Raw genomic sequence first — 20,929 nt, 5'->3', positions numbered from 1 at the left:
ACTCAGGTACTCCTGAATCAAGGGCCAGTGCTCTATCCACTGCGCCATTTAGCTGCCCCTTGTTCTTCATTCTTGAAGAGGACCATGACAGATGTCATGACTTGCACTGAATTGGATTTAAGTGAGGGAGGACTATGCAAAGTCACCAGCCTTACTTTCTCCTCTGGAGCCATTTGGGTCCAGTGACAAGATATGTTATCAGGACAACTGGAGATAACCCCAAGCTGTTTTTAAGGCAATTAGGGTTAAGTGACTTGCCCAGGGTCACACAGCTAGTAAATATCTGAGGTGAGATTTGAACTCAGTTCCTCCCAACTTCAGGATGAGTGCTCTATCCACTGCACTACTTAGTTGCCCCATGACTCAAATTGCAGAATGAAACATATACATACATACACATACACAAACATATTATATATCTATATATAGATATATGTGCCTATATCTATGTACATTCATCCATCCATCCATCCATCCATCTATCTCTCTATCTATCTATCCATGGATGTGGTCACTGTGAGAATTTGTTTTGTTTGAAAAGTTGTTTCAAAAGTTTTGTTTTTCTTTTTCTTCCACCAGTGGCAAAGAGATGGAAGAGAGATAAACTGTATTTTTGTTAATAAAAAATCAAAGAAAATTTGTTTAGAAGAAAAAAATAATAAAAATTGATAAGCTGGAATTTGTCCCAAAGTTCTCTGGATCATGTTCACACATACCTCTCTATTAACAAGAACAACATATGTGTTGTGTAAACACTTTAAAGCACTAGCATAGTGGAACAGGATATGTGGGTTCATCTTATTTTAGCTATTCTGTGTAATGTTTTATCATATATTGTGATGTTTCACAGGAGATGACCTGACCCTTGAAATATCCAAGTTCATGCAAAAATGGACTATGTCATAACAGGCTTTTGTTGTCTATATTTTGTTTGCCTCCAGGCCCAGTTATCAGCATTCTATTTCCATAACTGAGCATCATTATGTTCTATTTGTTTTCACAATGGGGAAACTTGTAGAAAAAAATCAGTTCTTAAGTTAGAAGGTACTATGAAATATTATCTTTTTCTCCTTCTACTTGTTCAAGTTTTTATGCATATATGCCCAGAAGCTCTCGAATGTAAACTGTTTTTAATTCAATAAAGAAGATAAGGCATACTCAATTGTATATTATTGTTTTTGTTTTGCTGGGCAATGAGGGTTAGGTGACTTGCCCAGGGTCACACAGCTAGTAAATATCAAGTGTCTGAGGGCAGATTTCAACTCAGGTCCTCCTGAATTCAGGGCTGGTACTTTATCTACTGCACCACCTAGCTGCCCTATGTATTTTTGACCTATGAAAGATAGGTATTATTTTATTATTGGAATGAAGTTTTATACCTTTAAAAAATCTATTGCTCTTTAATCCTACTTATAGTTCTTGGTCTGAAATTTCTAATCACAAATGTAAAACATTAATGTAAAAATAAAAATAATATTCCTTGTCTTACAAACCCATACAGGGTCTGTTTTGGGACTATCACAATTTGTCGCATGTCTAGATATCAACAGCAAAAGAAAAGTTTCTAGTAGTTCTGAGCAAGCCCTTGGGTTAAAAACAAAACAAAACATTTAGTATAGCCTTGGTGTTATCCTTGATTCTTGAGTTTTCTTCAATTCCATATCTAAACAGATATTAAGTCCTCCCTCTTTAATCTCACAGTATTCCTTGTAACTTTTCCTTCTTTTCTCTTCCTTCTTATCACAGGTCTTCATTATCACTCTCTGAGAGTACCAAAATAGCTTTTTAAAAGTTTTTCCTGGGGGCAGCTAGGTGGCACAGTGGATAGAGCACTGGCCCTGGAATCAGGAGGACCTGAGTTCAAAGCCGGCCTCAGACACTTGACACTTACTAGCTGTGTGACCCTGGGCAAGTCACTTAATCCAAATTGCCTCACCAAAAAAAACCCCAAAACCCCAAGAAACAAAAATTTTTCCCTCCTCTCCTTTACCTTCAACCCTCCAACCTATGTTTGTATGAAAGTAACTTCAGTGACTCTGTTTTATGTAAAGTTCAAAAGTTGGGTTTTGGGGGGCATTCAAGACTTTTCATAATCTCAACAGCAACCACCACCACCACCACCACCTAGAATTCTTTAGATGTTTGTTTCATCTTATTACTATAGACAGATGCCACTACTGCAAATGCAGAAATTAAATTGTTCTTCAGAACTCAATTGATAAACTGTCCTAGAACTAGAGCACTATCACAGAACAAACAACATTGCCAAGGATCATCTATATATAACATTCATCCATAAAAACTAAGTAACAACATTCTAATAGGTACTGTCATCCCAAATACTCAAAATCTCTAAGCAACATGTAATGAAAAGCTGTCATTTAAATAGTACTTTGAGGTTTCCAAAGTAGTTGATGTATTCTACTCCCATAGAACATTAAATATAAAAGAATCATAGCCATAACAAAGAGCAGACATTGTGTGTGGGGGGGCGGACCGTGATTTTCTTGTTTCTGGGTCACATAATCTATTAGATGGAAGGGTAGACATTTTTTCCAATACTTTCAAAAGCCACCCTAAATAGGAATTATGCATAAGAGCTAAAGTAACTACAAATATCTCCATAAGCCAAAACAAGAAGTCTAACTTAGGTAACAACTTCATCAATTAACCATAGAGAATACTAGTCTCCAACTTTCTCATTTCGCCATCCTCCCTCCTCTAGTGAATCTGACCCTTGTATATTGCTACGAGATCCACTCAGGAATAATTTCCTTGATGGTATAGTAGCTTCTGCTGGCATATCCAGCCTTTTATCTCACCCAACATTCCACAACAACAAGCAGTACACTTCAATTCTGTCACACTTCCCCCTAAAAAAGAGGGGGAGGTATAGAAATGCAGGAGTAGGTTCTACCTGGGGCTCCAGTGCAGGGCAACAGGGCTCAGACTGGGACAAGATGCTAATGATATCTTGGGGGTGGTACCAGGTATAAAGGAAAGGGGTGTGGCATCCAGCTAGAACAATTTTTGTTCTTTCCTTCTCCCATTGATTGAAGCTAGCAAAAACTGAAATCCTCCACATAGGAGGCTGAAAAACCTTTGATTCATCATCAAGGGAGAAGGAATCAAGAAGTGAGCAATAACATGATGTAATTTGAAAAAGACTGAAATAGGAGGAAGAAAACTTAGTTAAAACCTTATAAGACAAGTAGATTAATCAACAGAGAAAGTATTAAAACAGAAGGTACTATTACCATCAAGACTTCTAAATTAGTACCTATATTTCTAAATAAATATTGCAAGACAAATGAAATTGAACTAGTATCAGATGAGTTAGAGGATCTTGTGATTCCTAAGAAAGAATACAACCATAGCAGAATGTTCCCAAATTGTTTAAAAGAGAAACTGGAATTAAAAAAAAAACTTAAAAGGGAACAAATGACATAATTTAAGGCCTGCACTGCAGAAATAAGTAGTAGAAAAGAAAAATGTGACTACACAGTGGTGAACTTCTCCAAAGAAGCAAGAGAGGAAATAACTGATGGGAAATTCAAATACAGTGAAGTGAAGGCTAACCTGGGAGAAACAAAAGAAGAAACAACATTATATATATATATATATATATATATATATATATATATATATATATATATATATATATATATATATATATATATACAGAGAGAGAGAGAGAGAAACAAAATAGTACAATAGTACTCAATAGAACTCAAAGACAGATATATAAAGATGGCTTAAGTATAATAAACCTTTAAGAAAACATGACATAAAAAACCTGAATATCCTAATGCAAGAAATAAGACCATAATCAAGTCAATGATAAACAATGAAGAGAAGAAAAACCTGTTGTCTCTTAGGAATAAGAAGGGTATAGGAGAATAAGTGAAGTAATAAAGAATCCTAATAGGAAAGAAGAAAAGGAGAAAACTTTTATTCAGTGGAAGGAAGTCCCACTGAATAAGACTTCCATAGGGGTAGAGATATATTCTGATGGAAGATGGCATGATATGCAGAGAAATAGTATCCTTTAAAAGAGTGCCTTCCCGGTGGCAGCTAGGTGGCACAGTGGATAGAGCACCGGCCCTGGAGTCAGGAGTACCTGAGTTAAAATCTGGCCTCAGACACTTAATACTTACTAGCTGTGTGACCCTGGGCAAGTCACTTAACTCCAATTGCCTCACTTAAAAAAAAAAGAGTGCTGTACCTACATGGATATTATTCTACCTCTAAAGGGAAATCAAAGCTCCTGAGGCAACCAGCATTCAAAGGGTGGGATGGCATGGACCCAGGGAGCAGATTCTATAGCAAATGGGACAATCAATGATGATAAGGAAGGCAGGTTGTAGAAGTAAAACATACAATCAGGAATATAGGGAAGTTTCTACCATGGGACAATAATACTTCTATCCTCTCTACTTCTTGCAGAATTTGATATCTTTAAGAGTAAGGCACAACAGTAAAAAAAAAGGAAGGATGGGGCAGTATCTATAAGGCAATAATATAGAAATTCTTTAGAAGATGGAACTCAAAACTGACACTTTAGAAAAGATAATCCCATGAGGAAGCAGAGAGACTAAAAAAGAATAAATAAGTATAAAGATTATGAATTAATTAGCCAAAAACATTTATTGACTATTATGTGCCACTGTACTAACAGAATAGTAATAGGGTATATTAATGTTCCTCTCTCAAATTTAAGGAAATCTAAAAGAAAGATTAAAGAAAAGAGAAAATATAGAATTGAATAAAATGCTGCAGAAAACAGAGCTAAAAGACTCATGACATATTGTTATGTGACCATTATGGAATACACACACACACAGAGACACACACACAAACACACATATATGGGTTTACCTATATATTGTAGCACCACATGGAACATTTACAAAAATTTACCATGTATAAGGGCACATAACTGTCAAAAGTTAGAATTACTAAACACATATTTTGCAATCCATAAATCAATAAAAATCATGACCAGTTAATGAAGAACAAACAAAAGACACACACCCAAATATATATCTAATAATGCAACCCTAAATAATGATTGGTTCAAAGAGCAAATCAAAGAAACAATACTTATGTGAAAGATAATGATAATGCCAAAAACAAAATACCAGAATTTTTAGAATGCAATAAAAGCAGTCCTCAGAGTCAAAATTATATCTCTGAAATCATATGATAACAAATTAGAAAAGATGATTAATGAACAAATATACATTTAAAAATTAGAAGCCAAAAAACAAGCATAAAGAGAAGATACTGAAAATTAGAGGAGAAATAAGGTGAAAATTTAAAATAATATAGAAATTATATAAAAATCTAAAAGATGATTCTCTGAACAAACTAAAAAATTGTCAAACCTTAACAGATCTGATTAAAAAGAAGGCAGAAAAATCAGATCAACAAAATGATATAAACAAGGTGAAATCACAACAAAATCAGATGAAATAATTCTCACAATCTATTATGAATATGCTAATAAATCTGAGAACACAAAAGAAATAGAGATTGCCTTGAAAAATATAAATTACTCAGACAAGTAGAAAATCAATTATGTGTTAAATGATTCAATATAAGAAAAAAAAAGAAATAGGGGAAGCTATGAAGGAACTACCAAGGAGGAGGGGGAACTCAGGTACTCCTGACTCCAGGACTGGTGTTCTATCCACTTCGCCACCTAGCTGCTCCAAGAAGTAAATTTTTTAAAGACAGGAATTAAAGAGGAATAACACTTCTAGATTTCAAACTGAATTACAAAGCAACAGTAGTCATTAAACCACTTGGTATTGGTTAAACAAAGGATTAGATCATTGGAACAGACTAGAAAAGGGAAAAATCACAAATAATGGAACACAATAGTTCAGGGTTTAATAAACCCCCAAATGTAAATTACTTAGGAAACAACTCTATATTTGATAAGAACTCACAAAATTGGAAAGCAGCCTGGATAAAAGTAAACTTAGACTAATGTCTTATAACATATTCTACCTGACATGACTATTAAAAATCATATCTGAACAAAATAGAAGAGAAGCAGAACTTTCATAACTGCATGTGAGATGTATTCTTAACCAAAGAAAGGATACAATACCGAAAGATAAATAATTTTGATTATACAAAATTGAAAAGCATATTTGCAAGCAAAAATGATGTATCTAGGATAAGAAGTAAAAGAGTAGACTGGAAAAAAGTATTTTTAACAAATATTTTTGATAAATGTTTGATACCCAGGATATATAAACATCTAACAAATATATAAGATGAAAAGCCATTCACTCATAGACAATTGAACAAAGGATATGATCAGTTATCAAAAGTAGCATTGTAAACTATTAACAATCATGTGAAATAATGACTAATAAAAGAAATGGAATTCAAAAGAACCTTGAAGTTTCATCTCATGGTCAGCAAATTTGTAAAGATGACAAAAAGATGGAAATTATCAATTTTAGAGGTGTTGTCAGATGATAGGCACATTGGCACATAATTAATAGAGATGTGAATCAGTACAATTTTGAAAAGCAATTTAGAATTATGTAAATAAAGTAACTAAAATGTCCCCACCCTTTGACCAAGAGATTCCATTACCAGATTCATATACTAAGGAAGGGAAACAAAAAAAATGTCTGCCTATATATCAAATATTTATAGCAGCATGTTTTGTGGTAGCAAAGAACAAGAAAAATTGTCTATAAACTGGGGAATGAGTACAAATTGTAGTACTTAAAGGTAATAAAACATTTCTTTGCTATAAAAATGAGGAATATTATGAATAAACAAAAGTATAAAAAATTATATGAACTGCTACAGAATGAAGTAAGCAGATTCAAGAAAAAATGTAGACAACTTCAACAACGTAAATACATACAATAACAAAGACAAAACAATTGAGCAATGTTGAACAATTACAAAGAACAAACATAGACTCAAAGAAGATACATGAGAAGATACCTCCCCTTACTCCTTTACAGAAATGGGAGCTCCACTAGTGAAGAATACCATATATATTTTCAAATTTTTAATGTATGGTGGGTTTTTTTTCTTTGTGGGGCAATGAGGGTTAAGTGAATTGCCCAGGGTCACACAGCTAGTAAGTGTCAAGTATCTGAGGTCATATTTGAATTCAGGTCCTCCTGAATCCAGAGCTGGCGCTTTTTCCACTGCGCCACCTAGCTGTCCCCTGCATGAGTCATTTTTGCAAAATTTTTCTTCCTCTTTTTGTTCTTTTATTATATTTTTGTTATTGAGACAACTCTTTGGGAATGGATAGGGAGATGGAAATGTGGGGAATTTAGGTGATGTAAATAAAAAAATCAATAAAAATTCATGTAAAAAAGAAATCTGGTGACTTTCTTGTGCCAACATACTTTATAGGGCCTTTAAGTTAAAAAAAGAATCTACCATTTCCCTCCCTAGTGATAATAATAAAGAAGAGGCAGATGCATTTCATTAAAACTTTCCTCCTGAAGGCTGTACATTTGGTGAATATATTTTTGAACAAAAAAATCTGAGGACTTTAAATAAACTAGTAGAAGGTCCACTGATACAGAAAGCTAAGTGACTGAATTAATGAAATAGAACAATGAATAACAAAATTTTTAAAAATAATAATATTTTGGTATATTTCTTAATTTAAAAATACCTGTCCTGAAAATGAAATAGAAGAAGGTAAAGACATGTCTAGTAAATATTTGACTATTCTATTGCAACAATTCTTAGTTTATCTTAAAGACCTAGATATTTTTAAATATGAATGGATAAGGAACCCACTTGCCAGGGAGAAACCTGATATTATCTTTTCTCTATATATTTCCTCACATGGTGACTTCATCAGCTCTTAATGGATGAATTATCATAGGTGATCATTTCTCTCCCAGTCCTAATTTCTCTCCCAAGCTCTACTCCCATATCACTAATTGTCTATTGGACTTTTCAGACTCAATGTCTCATAAGTATATTAAACTCGATAAGACCAAATCAGAACTTATCTTTTCCCACAAACCTTCCTTTCTTATGAACCTCCTCCTTCCCCTTTTCCCTCTTCTCCCCCAATCCCCTACCTCACTCTGCCCAACTCAGGTGGTTTGCTGCTCCAGGTGATGGTGATTGAAAGCTGAGAAACAACCCTCCACTGGCCTGCAGAAAACTGATGGGATTGCTGGATAGGGCATTGGCATAACCCCTTCCAATTCCCCCTAGATAAAAGATTTTAGTTGAAACATTATACCCTTACTAGATTGTTGGGAAATCTCCATGTCCTCTTACTCCCTAACATAAGAAGAAAGAAACAGAAAGAAAAATGCCATCTGTCCTTCCCAGGCTGCCAACAAAAAAAAAGCAGCCAAATGTTTGTCACCTTGCCTATAATCCTTTCAATTCTGATGTCATTCCTATTGTTTGACATATAAAAAAAGGACAAGTTGGCAGTAACCAAAAGATTGGCAGTTGACAATTCTTCCCTGATGTAATTAATGAGAGGAATACATAGTGATTGAGAGAGAGCTCCTTTTGCCCTTAATGAGGTGGAGGCATGGTTCCCTTTTAGAAGGAATAGATGAGGGAGGAGGAAGGGAGATCCTTTGAATTCCCAAAAGGGAAAGACACAGACCCAACCAACAAGTAAAAACTGTACACTAACTTAAGCTTCCTGGAAGAATAACCTTCCTTGGAGTAAGGGCTCTGAATTTTGACCACAGAGATATAAGCCTCAGTATTGCTTTCTGCTATTATTTTAGCCTGAGGCATTAGTACTGAGGTAGTTTAATTGCAGTTTGTTTTAACTGGTCACTCACTAGCTGAGTTCTCCCAGCCCCTATACAAGTGTATCATTCATCTCTATTATCTATTTACAAAGGATTTACTCACCCATGCAACCTCATTCTAACTTGGTACATGTATAACTACTTGCTACATCATCTCTAATATAGTTACATGTGGGAGGTCATGATATTGTTATGCTTGGAGAATTTATGCTTGGAATTTTAAAAACATCTTATTATCTCTGCTGCTATTAGGATTATGGTTATTATTTTTGAAAATACTATTTTATTTTCCTCATTTAATTTGATTCTTGTTGATAGTTTTGAATTTTGAGCCAAAATGGATATAAATCAGGAACTGATGTGGTTTTTTTTTTTATGGGAATGATTCTAAAGAAAATGCATTAACATCTGCCTTGCTACTGAACCCTAAGGACCACTGGGCTGCTTCATCTGATTTGCGGCTAAAATCTTCAATATATGTTATCATCTCATATTATAATGTGAACTCTTTAAAAGCATAGATCGCCTTATTTTTCTATTTATATCCCCAGGGCTTAGCATAATGTTTTATATCTAAGTGCTTAATAAATGCTTTTTTCATTATTACTAGTCCTAGTTTTATTGATGCTAGCTGGAAGAAAAGTCTATCCTTCCACTTTTGTTTTACCTTAATGTTTCAGATGTTCATTTAAAAAATAACTTTGTGTTTATTTACTGACTGTTTTATTTTGACATTTAAAATTCTGTTTTAAATTTTTGTCTTGTTTTATGTTTTGTTTTGTCTGCAATAGGATTTTCTCATCCCTAATATCCTCACCTCTGGAAATTTTATTTTAGTTTCTTTTTTCTTTTCACTACCTTGAGCAAGTTTTTAGCCTAGCTCCTTTTGAATGGATTTACCATTTTATTCTCAATTTCAACTTTCCAGTTATTCTTTATAACATGTATAGTTTTGGTAACATCAAAATCCTGCTTTTTTCCATTTTAGTTTTAATATTGTTTTGGTATAATTCTTATTTGCAGTGGGAAATTTTTTTTTCTCCCATAACAAATCCATTGTTATCATGGAAATACTGTTTATGCAAAATGTTTTCCTTGATGCTATCAATGCAGTATGTTGATGAAATTATGAGCTGGAACAAGTGTTTTGATTTACTTCATGCTCCTTGCATAGTTATTTGCTAATTAAAGGTATTACCACCACCCCCCCACCACCCCCCCCCGAAAAAATCTATTGACACTGTTGTTTATTATTTTGAGCTTGTTGTTACATTGGTAACAATTGGCATTTTTATTTATTATTTCTTTTCCATGTATTTACTGCATATAGGATCTAATGATATAGTGTTAAACTCTGTACGGTGATTACTTAAGTTGGCATTACTGGTTTGCTGAGCATTTAAACCTGGCACAGTTTTTTTTTAAAGTTTGGTGCTGAATAGGTTTTTTTTTTATTATAGGTGATTTGTACTGAAATTTCCAGATAAAGTCAGGTTCATATAATTTTTCAGGTCATGTTTACACCTCACAGTCTAGGTTGCAACTGTGATCTTATGTGTAGACAAATTCTTGGCCCAGTTGTTCCATCCAGGGTGAGTGTGGTCTGGCCCACAGAGCTCTACCTATGCAGTTGTAGTCTGTTGTTTCTTAGGGATTTCTGATGTGAGCAAAGGTTGTACTTGGTTTCCTTGTTCAATAGACACTTCTCTGGATCAGCAACACAAACCACAAAATTGAGGAAATTGGCAATTCTCATCAAACTGTCACACTAAATAATTTAGCATGGTTTAGAATTGTAGACCTTTTGAAACACTTACATTTCATGACAATCCTCTTAGTTAGGTAAGGTTTATTACTCCCACTATAGGGTTGAGACAGCTTTAGAGAAGAGCAATTAAATAACTTTCGTAAGATCACACTATCTGTTAGTAGTTTTTGAACCTCTGATCTCCTACTCTGAAGCTCTCTTCTTTATGCCAAACTGGCACACTTGACCCTGTGATGTTTAAAATCTATATTGTGTGTATCTGCGTAAATCCCATTATTTCATCACAACCCCCAAGTCAGTCAAGATAATCCTAAAAATGCATAGTTTCTGTTTTTTGCTATGGTTGACCTTGCTAAGGACAATCAATCTTGCCTCCAATACTATTTATGCTATGAAAACAGCTTGTCGATTTTCTGATTTTAAATATGAAAGACACACATTAAAGCCAAGCTTAGTTAACTATTAGGTAAACTGTATTACTGATAGAGATGCTTATGTATGTATATTTAACTGATTTGAAATACAGTTTTGAAGGGACTACATTAAAATGTGAAAAATTGTTTTTAGTCACATAAACTCACATTTTCAACCTTTATGTCTCTGCACAACCTCCTTTCCCCAGAATGAATCTTCAGGGTTATTGCACAATCTTCTTCCCTCTGTGCTGGCAGACATCCAGGAATATATACTTTCAACTCTTCATTGTCAGAAAAAAAAAGTGTGCTGTTTGGGAATCTGAAGGACTATTAACCCCTTCTACCACCTTCTGTGTTTTTTCTCAGTAGGTGAAAAATAATAATTTTATAGTTGTTGTGCACCATTACACAACCTGTATTGTAATTAAAACAAGAAATGGACTCATGACCAGAAGGAAATAATATGAATTACAAGCTAGGTTGAGACCATGTGCAAAAAGGATTAGGGCTGGAAAGCAAGAAACAAGCTTTAGACTAGTGTGTCTTCCTTCCTGAACATATTTTTCAAATGAAATGTGCATTTTCCTTCCCTAGAACAACACTTAACTAGTAAAAAGGCTTAAGTCCTGTCAGAGATGGAGGATTATGGAGTCCTAAAAATAAAGGCATGCCTAATGGGAAATTACTTTTATTTCTATAGCAGTGAATTTATAAGTTGAAACCCTTTTCATTTTTCAATTTTAGTGACTGATTGCTCCCTGTGTAACCAGAAAAACAGATGCACTCATTTGCTTCAGTTCAGATTTAGAAGGGATCATTTCAAAGAATTAGAAGTTACTTCAGTCTCTTTTTCCCATAAAATTCTTAACCGCAGTCAAGACTGATGGTAGTCAATTTGACAGTCACTTTTTATACTGAACCCAAACCTTAAGGACAAATTCTGAGTTGATAAACAGGTTAACAAATATCACACTCTTTTGCCAAGAATAAGTCAGACTAAACAGAGACGTTTGAAAGCTTTTTAAATGGCTGCATTGTTTTTAACCCAGCCAGGAGAGTTTTCCTTGCCCCTTGAAATTAATCTTCTCTTACTGTATATTTAATTTGCATTTTTGTGTATCAACATTTTTATATCTTCCTAGTAGAATGTAAACTCTTTGAGAGTAGAGATTATTCCATTTTTATCTCAGTAGTCCTAGCACCTAGCACAATGCCTTGGTCGCTGAAAATAATACATGTATATTGACTTGAATTCCTAAAAGGAGGTAGCATGTCTTTAAAACCTAGCCCTCCTGAAGAAAATTCAATGTGACTACCAATTGGTATTGAAATTGCTGTCTGAAATAAAAATGTTTAAGGCTTTGACTGATTTCATTAGGAAATTTAATGAAAGACTAAAAATAACGAACTCTGAAAAATTTCGAAGTATGAGTGATAGTAGAAAAAGGTAAAGTGGGGATATTGACTTAGTCTATCTGTACACATATATCTTGGATGGAACTCTGTAAATGTGGTGGGTGATGGAGGGAAGTATAGGGAAGGGGAAGAACTCCATTTTCTTTCTCTTATGTAGTGAACTGTCTTTTATTTTTTTCTTCAGAGTTTTGGACACAAAAGCCTGTCATCTCCACCAGAAGTATCTCCACCAAGTATCAGGCTTAAAAAAATAAAGTAAAAGGCAGAGGGGAGTAGTAACATTTCTACCTACCCAACAAATTTCCTTTCTCATTTTTACTTCTGCAAATGTTTTCTGTAGCTTATGGTTTTAATAAAGTTCATAGATCAGTAGGTAAATTAGGGAAGTGCTTGAGACATAAATTATGTAGATTTAAGCACAGAATTTAAGAAAAAAAAATACCTTTTGTGATATCCTAGTAGACAAAATATATAAATATATGCAGCATGCTAGTATATTTAGTCTTAAAGTCACCCTAGAAGGAAGTTTGTGCTACAGAGGCCACTCATCAGCTCTGTCAAATCTAAAATTTAGGGCAGCTAGGTAGTTCAGTGGATTCAGGAGGACCTGAGTTCAAATGCAGCCTCTGACAGTTAACACTTACTAGCTGTGTGACCCTGGACAAGTTACTTAACCCTCTTTGCCCTGCGAAAAAAAATCTAACGTTTACCTATGTTTTTGATAAAGGCATAACAGCCTTCCAGATACAAAGAATATATATTTTACATAGCGGAAACCAGGTGTTGCAGTGCATAGAGTGTTACACTTGGAGTCACAAATCCTGACTGATACTTACTAGCTATGTGACCCTAGGCAAGTCATTTAAATTCACAACCTGTCTTGGCTTCCATATCTGCAAAATAGGGATGATTAATAGAACCTAGTTCACAAGGTTGTTAAGAGGATCGAGTGAGGGGCGGCTAGGTGGCGCAGTGGATAAAGCACCGGCCCTGGATTCAGGAGTACCTGAGTTCAAATCCGGCCTCAGACACTTAACACTTACTAGCTGTGTGACCCTGGGCAAGTCACTTAACCCCAATTGCCTCACTAAAAAAAAAAAAAAGAGGATTGAGTGAGATAACATGTAAAGAAAGTCCTTTGCACATTTCAAAGTGCTATATAAATGATAGAGCTTATTATTAGAAAAACTACATGAGTATTTTAATATAATAATGTTTGGGAAAAATATAAGATTCATTTGTTTTTAAAATACCAAATATTAAAGTACATAGGAATATGTAAATCAAAAAGGTAGAATTATTTATAATAAAGAAATACTTTCCTTCCTATAAGATCTGGGGGAAAGCAAGGATGTCTGTTATAATGACTATGGCTTCTGGAAAAGCTAGCTATGACAATAAGAAAAGAAAAGAATTTGAAAGAATAAGCATGGACAAAAAGAAACAAAATTATCATTTTTGCATATAATATGGTATAACTAAAACAACTGAAAAATTAATAATTAATAGAGAAGGAGGTTATAAAATAAACTCATATAAATTATTAGCCTTTATAATTAGGTATATAATAGCTAGTGTTCTAACATGTAGCTTTTCTATATATAATACCAACAACAAAAAAAGCAAAAAGAGGAAAAAAAATCAAAATAGCTTTAGAATGTACATAATATCTGGAAGTCCAGGTAACAAGATCTACATAGTAATTACACAAACGCAACTCTAAAACACTATAGAAATAAAAGAACTACTTAAAGAATTAAAAATTTGTTAATGATTGGGTCATATTACAGTGAAAGCACCCTCTTCTTGTTTTCAGTTGTTTCAGTTGTGTTCGACTCTTTTTGACACCATTTGGGATTTTCTTGGTAAAGATACCAGAGTGGTTTGCCATTTCCTTCTTCAGCTCATTTTACAGGTGAGGAAACTGAGGCAAACAGGGTTAAGCGAATTGCCCATGGTCACACAACTTAGTAAGTGTCTTTGTTTGTTTGTTTGTTTTGTGGAGCAATGAGAGTTAAGTGACTTGCCCAGGGTCACACAGCTAGTAAGTGTCAAATGTCTGAGGCCACATTTGAACTCTGGTCCTCCTGAATCCCGGGCCAGGGCTTTATCCACTGAGCCTCCTAGCTGCCCCCTCTTAGTAAGTGTCTAAGGCTGGATTTGAACTTATGTTTTCCTGACTCTATGCCTGCCTACTGCTCTATCCACTGCATCACCTCACTGCCCTGAAAGCACCATACTACCTAAATCAATTTACAGATTTTGTGCCGTATCAATTAAAGTACAAAAGATTACTTTATAAAATGAGACAAAATAGTAAAAAATTTCATATGGAGAAACAAAAGGTCTTGACCTTTCTCCAAAGAAATGATTAAAATAATTGGGAAGCAAAGAGGCCAAGCCATAACAGATATCATACTATATGACAAAGCAGTAATCACCAAGGCTCTGCTACTTTAAAAAATCCAGATAACAGATGTCAGGTTAGATACACAAGACCAAGAAGCAAACAAATGGAAGGAATAGGAAAAAAGATACCTTTAAGAATTACAAATAAGAGAGAGAATTTTGAACAAGCCAGGTATAGGTATGATTATAAAAGGTAAAATAAAAATTGTGATTATACAAAACTGAAAAGAATTTTCACAAAATTAGTGGAGCTAAAATTATAAGTGAAACACTTAACTGGGCAAAATATTTTTGGAGTGTATTTCTCTGACAATGGTCTGATATCTAAGATACATAGGGAATTAATGTAAATATGTAAGAATGAGTCATTTCGGGGCGGCTAGGTAGCGCAGTGGATAAAGCACCAGCCCTGGATTCAGGAGGTCCTGAATTCAAATCCGGCCTCAGACACTTGACACTAGCTGTGTGACTGTGGGCAAGTCACTTAACCCTCATTGCCCCACCAAAAAAAATGAGTCATTTCCCAATAGATGAATGGTCAAAGAATATGAACATGAGGAAATATTAGTAATCAAAAACTATACAAAAATTTTCTAAATCCATAAGAATCAGAGAAATTTAAATTAAAAACATCTCTGAGATTCTACCTCGCATCCATCAGATTGGCAAGAGGAGCTATGGGAAAATAAGCACATAATCCATTGTGGGGGAATTCATGAATTGATCAAACCATTACAGAAAACAATCTGGAATTATGCAAAGATGAGTGACTAAAGTAATCTAGAGACTCCAATCTTATCTATATACCCCAAAGAGGTCAATGACCAAAAGAAGTCCCCATATACAACAAAATACTTATAGAAGACTTTTTATGTAGGAAAGACCTGAAAAAATGCTCATTAATTAGAAAATGGCTTAACAAATTGTGGCACATTAATATTATTGTATTTTATGAAACAATGAATAGAATGAAAACGGACAAGCATGCAAAGACTTACATGAACTTTAAAGTGAAATAAGGACAGCCAGGAAAATAATATACACAATGATCAACAAAATATAAATGGGAGAACAGCAACAAAACAACAGAAACTTAAGGTTGTAAAATTACAATGGCCAAGTTTGACTCCCAAAGAAGAGATATGAAAAGATATCTTCCTCAAATTATTTCCTCCGTTTATTTCATCCACTATGCATGTAGAACAGTGCACATAACATCAGACTTTTGACATGATGCTTGATTTTTCTGAACTTTTTTTCCCTTTATTGTAAAGAATGACTTTCTGGGAAAGAGTGGGTAACAGAATACTTTGGGAAATATAGTTTATGTAAAAATAAAATATATGAATAAAACTGATTTTAAAACATATGGGGAGGTTAGAATGTCTTTTTTTCAGGGATATTGAAGATGAGGTTCTTGCAGTGTATGAGAGATTAAACTAGATTAACTATAAAGTCCATTCCCAATCTAAGATTCTATGATTCTAAAAGAGATTTCTATCCAACATTGAGAAGATTGTATTTGAAGAATGTATGAATTATACACTACAAAGGAAATGATGGTTGATAAAATGATTGTACTTACAGATATCTCATCACTAAAATCGATTTCATCCAAATCAAGGTATTCAGGGGCTTCCATTATTCCACTATGGACATTTTGGGTAGACTAGAATGCTTAGAAATCCCTGTTTCAAAAGAGGAACAGACAAGAAAAAAAAATATTAGCCACTTAACCTCAAGAAACACATACAGTCTTTGTAAGAATGAAACACCAAAGAATTTCAACATTACAATCCCTCAAAGGCATATTTTGTTTCTTGTTAAGTTTTTATGATTCCAATGATGAGCAGAAAGAAGTCATCCTCTAGTCTCTGGCTTTGCCCCTCCCATACCCAAGGCTCCCTTCACTCTTCAACCTGGATGAGATTGGGAAATTGGGGACTAGAGATCCATCCCAGGAATTCTGTGAGAATTATGAGAAACAGTTCATCTTAAAAGTGTCAAATGATAACTCATAGGGGAACAAAATAACATAAATATTACATATACATATCTACATATGTATATGTATATATGAAGATGAACCAATCATAATTGGTGCTTCATTTGAAAAACTTCAGCAGATAATTAAAATGACCCAACATGTTCCCTGAAAAGAGTTGAGAAAATAAACTTCCTTCCCTTCTTTACAGGGATGTGTAACAGTGGATATATTATCAGATTTGGTTGATGTGTTTAATACTTTTTCCTTCTTTCTTTTGTAGAATCCTGTAGATTTACAGGCAGAAAAACAGTCTCCATTAATGAGATGCATGTGCTTCCTGGGAAATGTCATTCAGAGTTTCAAAAAGAAGTCTTTACATCCCAAGAAGAGATGAGATTTATCACACATTTTGGATTGAATAAGGAAAGTTTAGATGAGCAGTAGCAACAAATGGAGGGCATTGTTCGAGCAACTTTTTCTAACCCTGTACCTCCATTCTGCTACCTAAGAAAATCCAGAAGGGACCAAGATACATGAATTTCTTTTTCTTCTCTCTGCTTCTATTTGTTTTATTGCCAAATGCAAGCAAACTTATTTACTGCTATGTGCTTCTCTGCTCTTTTAAATTTATTTATTTTACTCAGTCAATAAACATTTATTAAGTACCTACTATATGCCAGGCACTGTGCTAAGAGCTGGGTACAATTTGCTTGTTTGTACTTTAATTATGGTTCTCATAGATAAATACGACATCACTTTAATTGTGTTTTGAGTAAGAGTCTTTGCTGTAAACAGTACGGCTGCCAGTGGTTATTTGACCACAAAACATTTAACTGGTTAGAAAGCCTCATTTCCAGTCATCAGAATAGAATCAATTGTCCTGGGGGTCAGAGTTTTTTCTTAATTTTTATTAAAATCTGAATTTAATAAGCATTATCAAAATATTGAGGAGGGAAGGAGGACAAACATATGAACAGGTAAACCATTGGCCTGGGCTAAATTAAACCATAAGCCCACCTGTAGCAGCAGGATCTCTTGGATTCTGAGGAGCCTGGGGCTCCCACAATTGGAGGAGGGAGTAGGGGATGTGACCAGAGGTAAGGTATAGTCAGTTCTGTGGTAACCTGTGTTTGGAAAGTGTGAATTTGTTCCTATGGGATTAATATATTAGGGAATACTTTGAGCATTGTGTGAATTTCAAGTTTGCTTCTGAGAGATTTATTCCACTAGAAAGAGTGAGAATGTAGAAAACTGAACCACTTCACAATATCTCAAAGGCTGCAACCCTTCTGAGCCTGCTTCCACCAACAAACTTCAGGTCTTTGTCAAAGTAAATTGTTGCATTTATCATATATCTTCTGATGCAGTAGGAACTGTGGGTAGAGGAATGTTGGTCTGCATCACCCTCACTCTTGCCTCCCTTCCACTGTAATTCACAGAATTGTGGTCTGACCAATTTGCTTGTATGGTCTGAGGCAGCACAACAGACCACTATTCATATAGTATCTATGCATTTCTTAACCATTTAACATGTATAAAACTGGCTACCATTTTTATTAGGTTCCTATCCTATTTTTATGTCACTGATGAAGTTTTTGAGCATTGTACCCCAACTCCATTTTTCCCATAAGCTCTGTAGTTTTTATTGTGAAATTTTGCATAGCAAGGTGATTTTTGGGAATGCATATGTAAAGTTTTATCAGAACTGACTATAGTGCCCCAAACCAAGCCCCATGGTTAGAGGCAGTTGTGATACTCAGCATCCATGCTTTACTGTTCGGATAGGAAAAGTCCTCAGCCACACAGCCCTCTGCTGCAACAGTTGTGGCTAACACTCTTTTTGTCCTTTGTCAAAAGGAATGGCTTATTCAAATAGAAGGAAGTAGAAGACTGTGTTAAGAAATAAAGGTCATACATAACCAAAATGATATCAATTATTATTTTTTTTAATTTAAAGAAAAATCTACAACTGAAAAGATACCTAAGTATTCTAAATTTTGAGTTTTTATAGTTTCCACTAACAGTTTTGTTGCTGAAGGTCTGATTTTTCCTGAGTGATCTGATGTAGCCAGAGTTTCCTCAATTAGCATCTCCCTTAGAGTTGCCTAAGGCTGTCTTCTAAATCTGTCAAGGTAAGATACATCATTTCCCAGTTCATTTTTCTGGCACTTATCACCATCAGCAGTAGCAATGGTACCCTGATACCTCAAGGACAAAAATATATCTCTAATGGCAGCATTCTGGTGGGCAGTTATATTTGACAGAGTTGAACCTTAGTTATCTGAAATAGGCTTTCATTTCCCAGTACTTGCCATTCTCATTATAAACTTGTCATGTACTTTAACTTCGTCATCTGAAATAATTCCATGGCCTCTATTCTCATCTAAGTAATGAAGGTCGGATTTTGTTGTCCAGAGGCACATTCCTCACAAGTAGAAATTAATCACTCATGGTCTAAGTAGAATCATTAATATTGGGTCAGTAATGTGAAATAACAATTTATAAAAGTAAAACCTGATATTGAGAGCATTACTTTCCAAGAGAACTATAACTCAGAATAAAGTTTTTGCTTTCTTAAATGACATTATACTTAGAAAATAAAATGTCCTTTAAAAATATTTTAATAAAGAAATGCCAACAATATACAAAGGCAAAATTTTTCATGAATTGTTCTTTATTTGAGTCTCAAAATATATTCCAGAGCAAGTAATTCAAGACATTAACATATCATTTTCCTTCCATCCTTCCAGAATTTTTCAGTAGGAAAAAACACACACATACCAGCACACATACATAGTACAAACTACTCAAAATGATTGTTATATCAAAATTAATAAATTTTGAGACATTCCAGACTTTCTTCATTCTATGTAGACAGATGGTATAAAATTCTTCCAATTTGATGTTATTTTAATAAATCTATAGTACATATTTACTTGTCAACTATCAGATCCTATTCTCCTACTATGGATAATATATTGATGGTGCTATTAATACTACAAAGCTAGGTGACACTATAATGTCTTATATAGCACATCAAATGTAGAAGTGAACTTTTGCATGAATAAAATCAAGACAGCTAAGAAAAAAGAAAAAATGTCAATTGGGGAAAAAATCTTTGCATCAGATACCTTGGGTCAAAGAAATATTGAACAGTTCTCAAAATTAGATTCTCAAATTATTAATGAAAATATGAAAGACCATTCCAAATCACTAATCAAAACAATTTTGAAGTTTCACCCACAAAATTGTCAAAGATGAAACAAAAGATAGGAATGGTCATTGTTGGGGGAGCTAGAGAAAGAAAAGCTCTTTTTGCTGCTTTTGGAGCTAAGAATTAGCTCAACCATTCTGGAAAAACAATTTAGGATTATGCTAAGAAGATGACTAAATATTCCTTTTGACCTGTGGTGCTGTAGATCAGTGCTAGATATATAATCCTTGAAAAGTAGACAGAAAGTTCCTCTATAGTGAAAAATATTCATAATAGCAACTTTTTTCATAGCAACCAACTAGAAACAAAATACCCCTTGACCTTGAGGAATGGCTAAACAAATTGCGATGCATGAATATAATGGAATGTACTAAATATTAAAAAATGATGGATATGAAGTATTTAGAAGAAAATCACAAGATTAATATAAATTGGTTATGAGTAAAGCAATAAGAACCAGAAAAACAAGGTATATGATGACAAAATCAATTTAAATAGAAACTAAGTACTGTAATTTCAAAAGAAAAGGCTAGGCTTGGCCTCAGAGAAAAATTGAGAAAATATACCTCCTTGGCTTACAGTTAAGATGGTGACATGAAAGGTTTTAGCCAATCCAACTCCTTCGACAAAAATGCAAGCAAATATTTAAAGGGAGAAAAGTGAACAATACAACCAACAGAAAAATTATAATTCATCTATCTGGTCTAAGACTGCATCCAAAAGACTGGGTACTCTCATAAGGAATAGTCTTAGGAGACAGAAGCAAGTTTGGGCTTTTGAAAATGGGGCCGGAAGTCTTACCAGAGATATACCAAGGGCTACTGAAAACAACTATATCCTCAGTAAATGGGGCTTACAGCCAGTGTGATCTTAACTTGCTCATCAGAGTTGTTGTGGAAGATGGAAACAGCCATCACTGAGTAGAGAGAG

At 34.3% G+C, this 20,929-nt stretch overlaps 1 protein-coding gene across 4 annotated transcripts in view; it reads right to left on the bottom strand.

The window, feature by feature from the left end:
• Nucleotides 1-20,929, bottom strand: part of LOC122734301 (synuclein alpha interacting protein) — a 224,703-nt gene that overhangs the window by 100,556 nt on the left and 103,218 nt on the right. For all 4 annotated transcript variants that reach the window (XM_043975014.1, XM_043975015.1, XM_043975013.1 and 1 more), the window contains one exon: nucleotides 16,384-16,486. In XM_043975014.1, the coding sequence (XP_043830949.1) occupies nucleotides 16,384-16,440 (57 nt within the window). In that variant the 5' untranslated portion in view covers nucleotides 16,441-16,486. Of the gene's footprint in view, nucleotides 1-16,383; nucleotides 16,487-20,929 lie in introns of those variants that run through there.

The sequence above is a fragment of the Dromiciops gliroides genome, chromosome 1, assembly GCF_019393635.1.
Source record: "Dromiciops gliroides isolate mDroGli1 chromosome 1, mDroGli1.pri, whole genome shotgun sequence".
NCBI classification, from domain to species: domain Eukaryota; kingdom Metazoa; phylum Chordata; class Mammalia; order Microbiotheria; family Microbiotheriidae; genus Dromiciops; species Dromiciops gliroides.
Note: the sequence above shows the minus strand (reverse complement) of the source record. Positions and strands in the feature narration are given on the sequence as shown.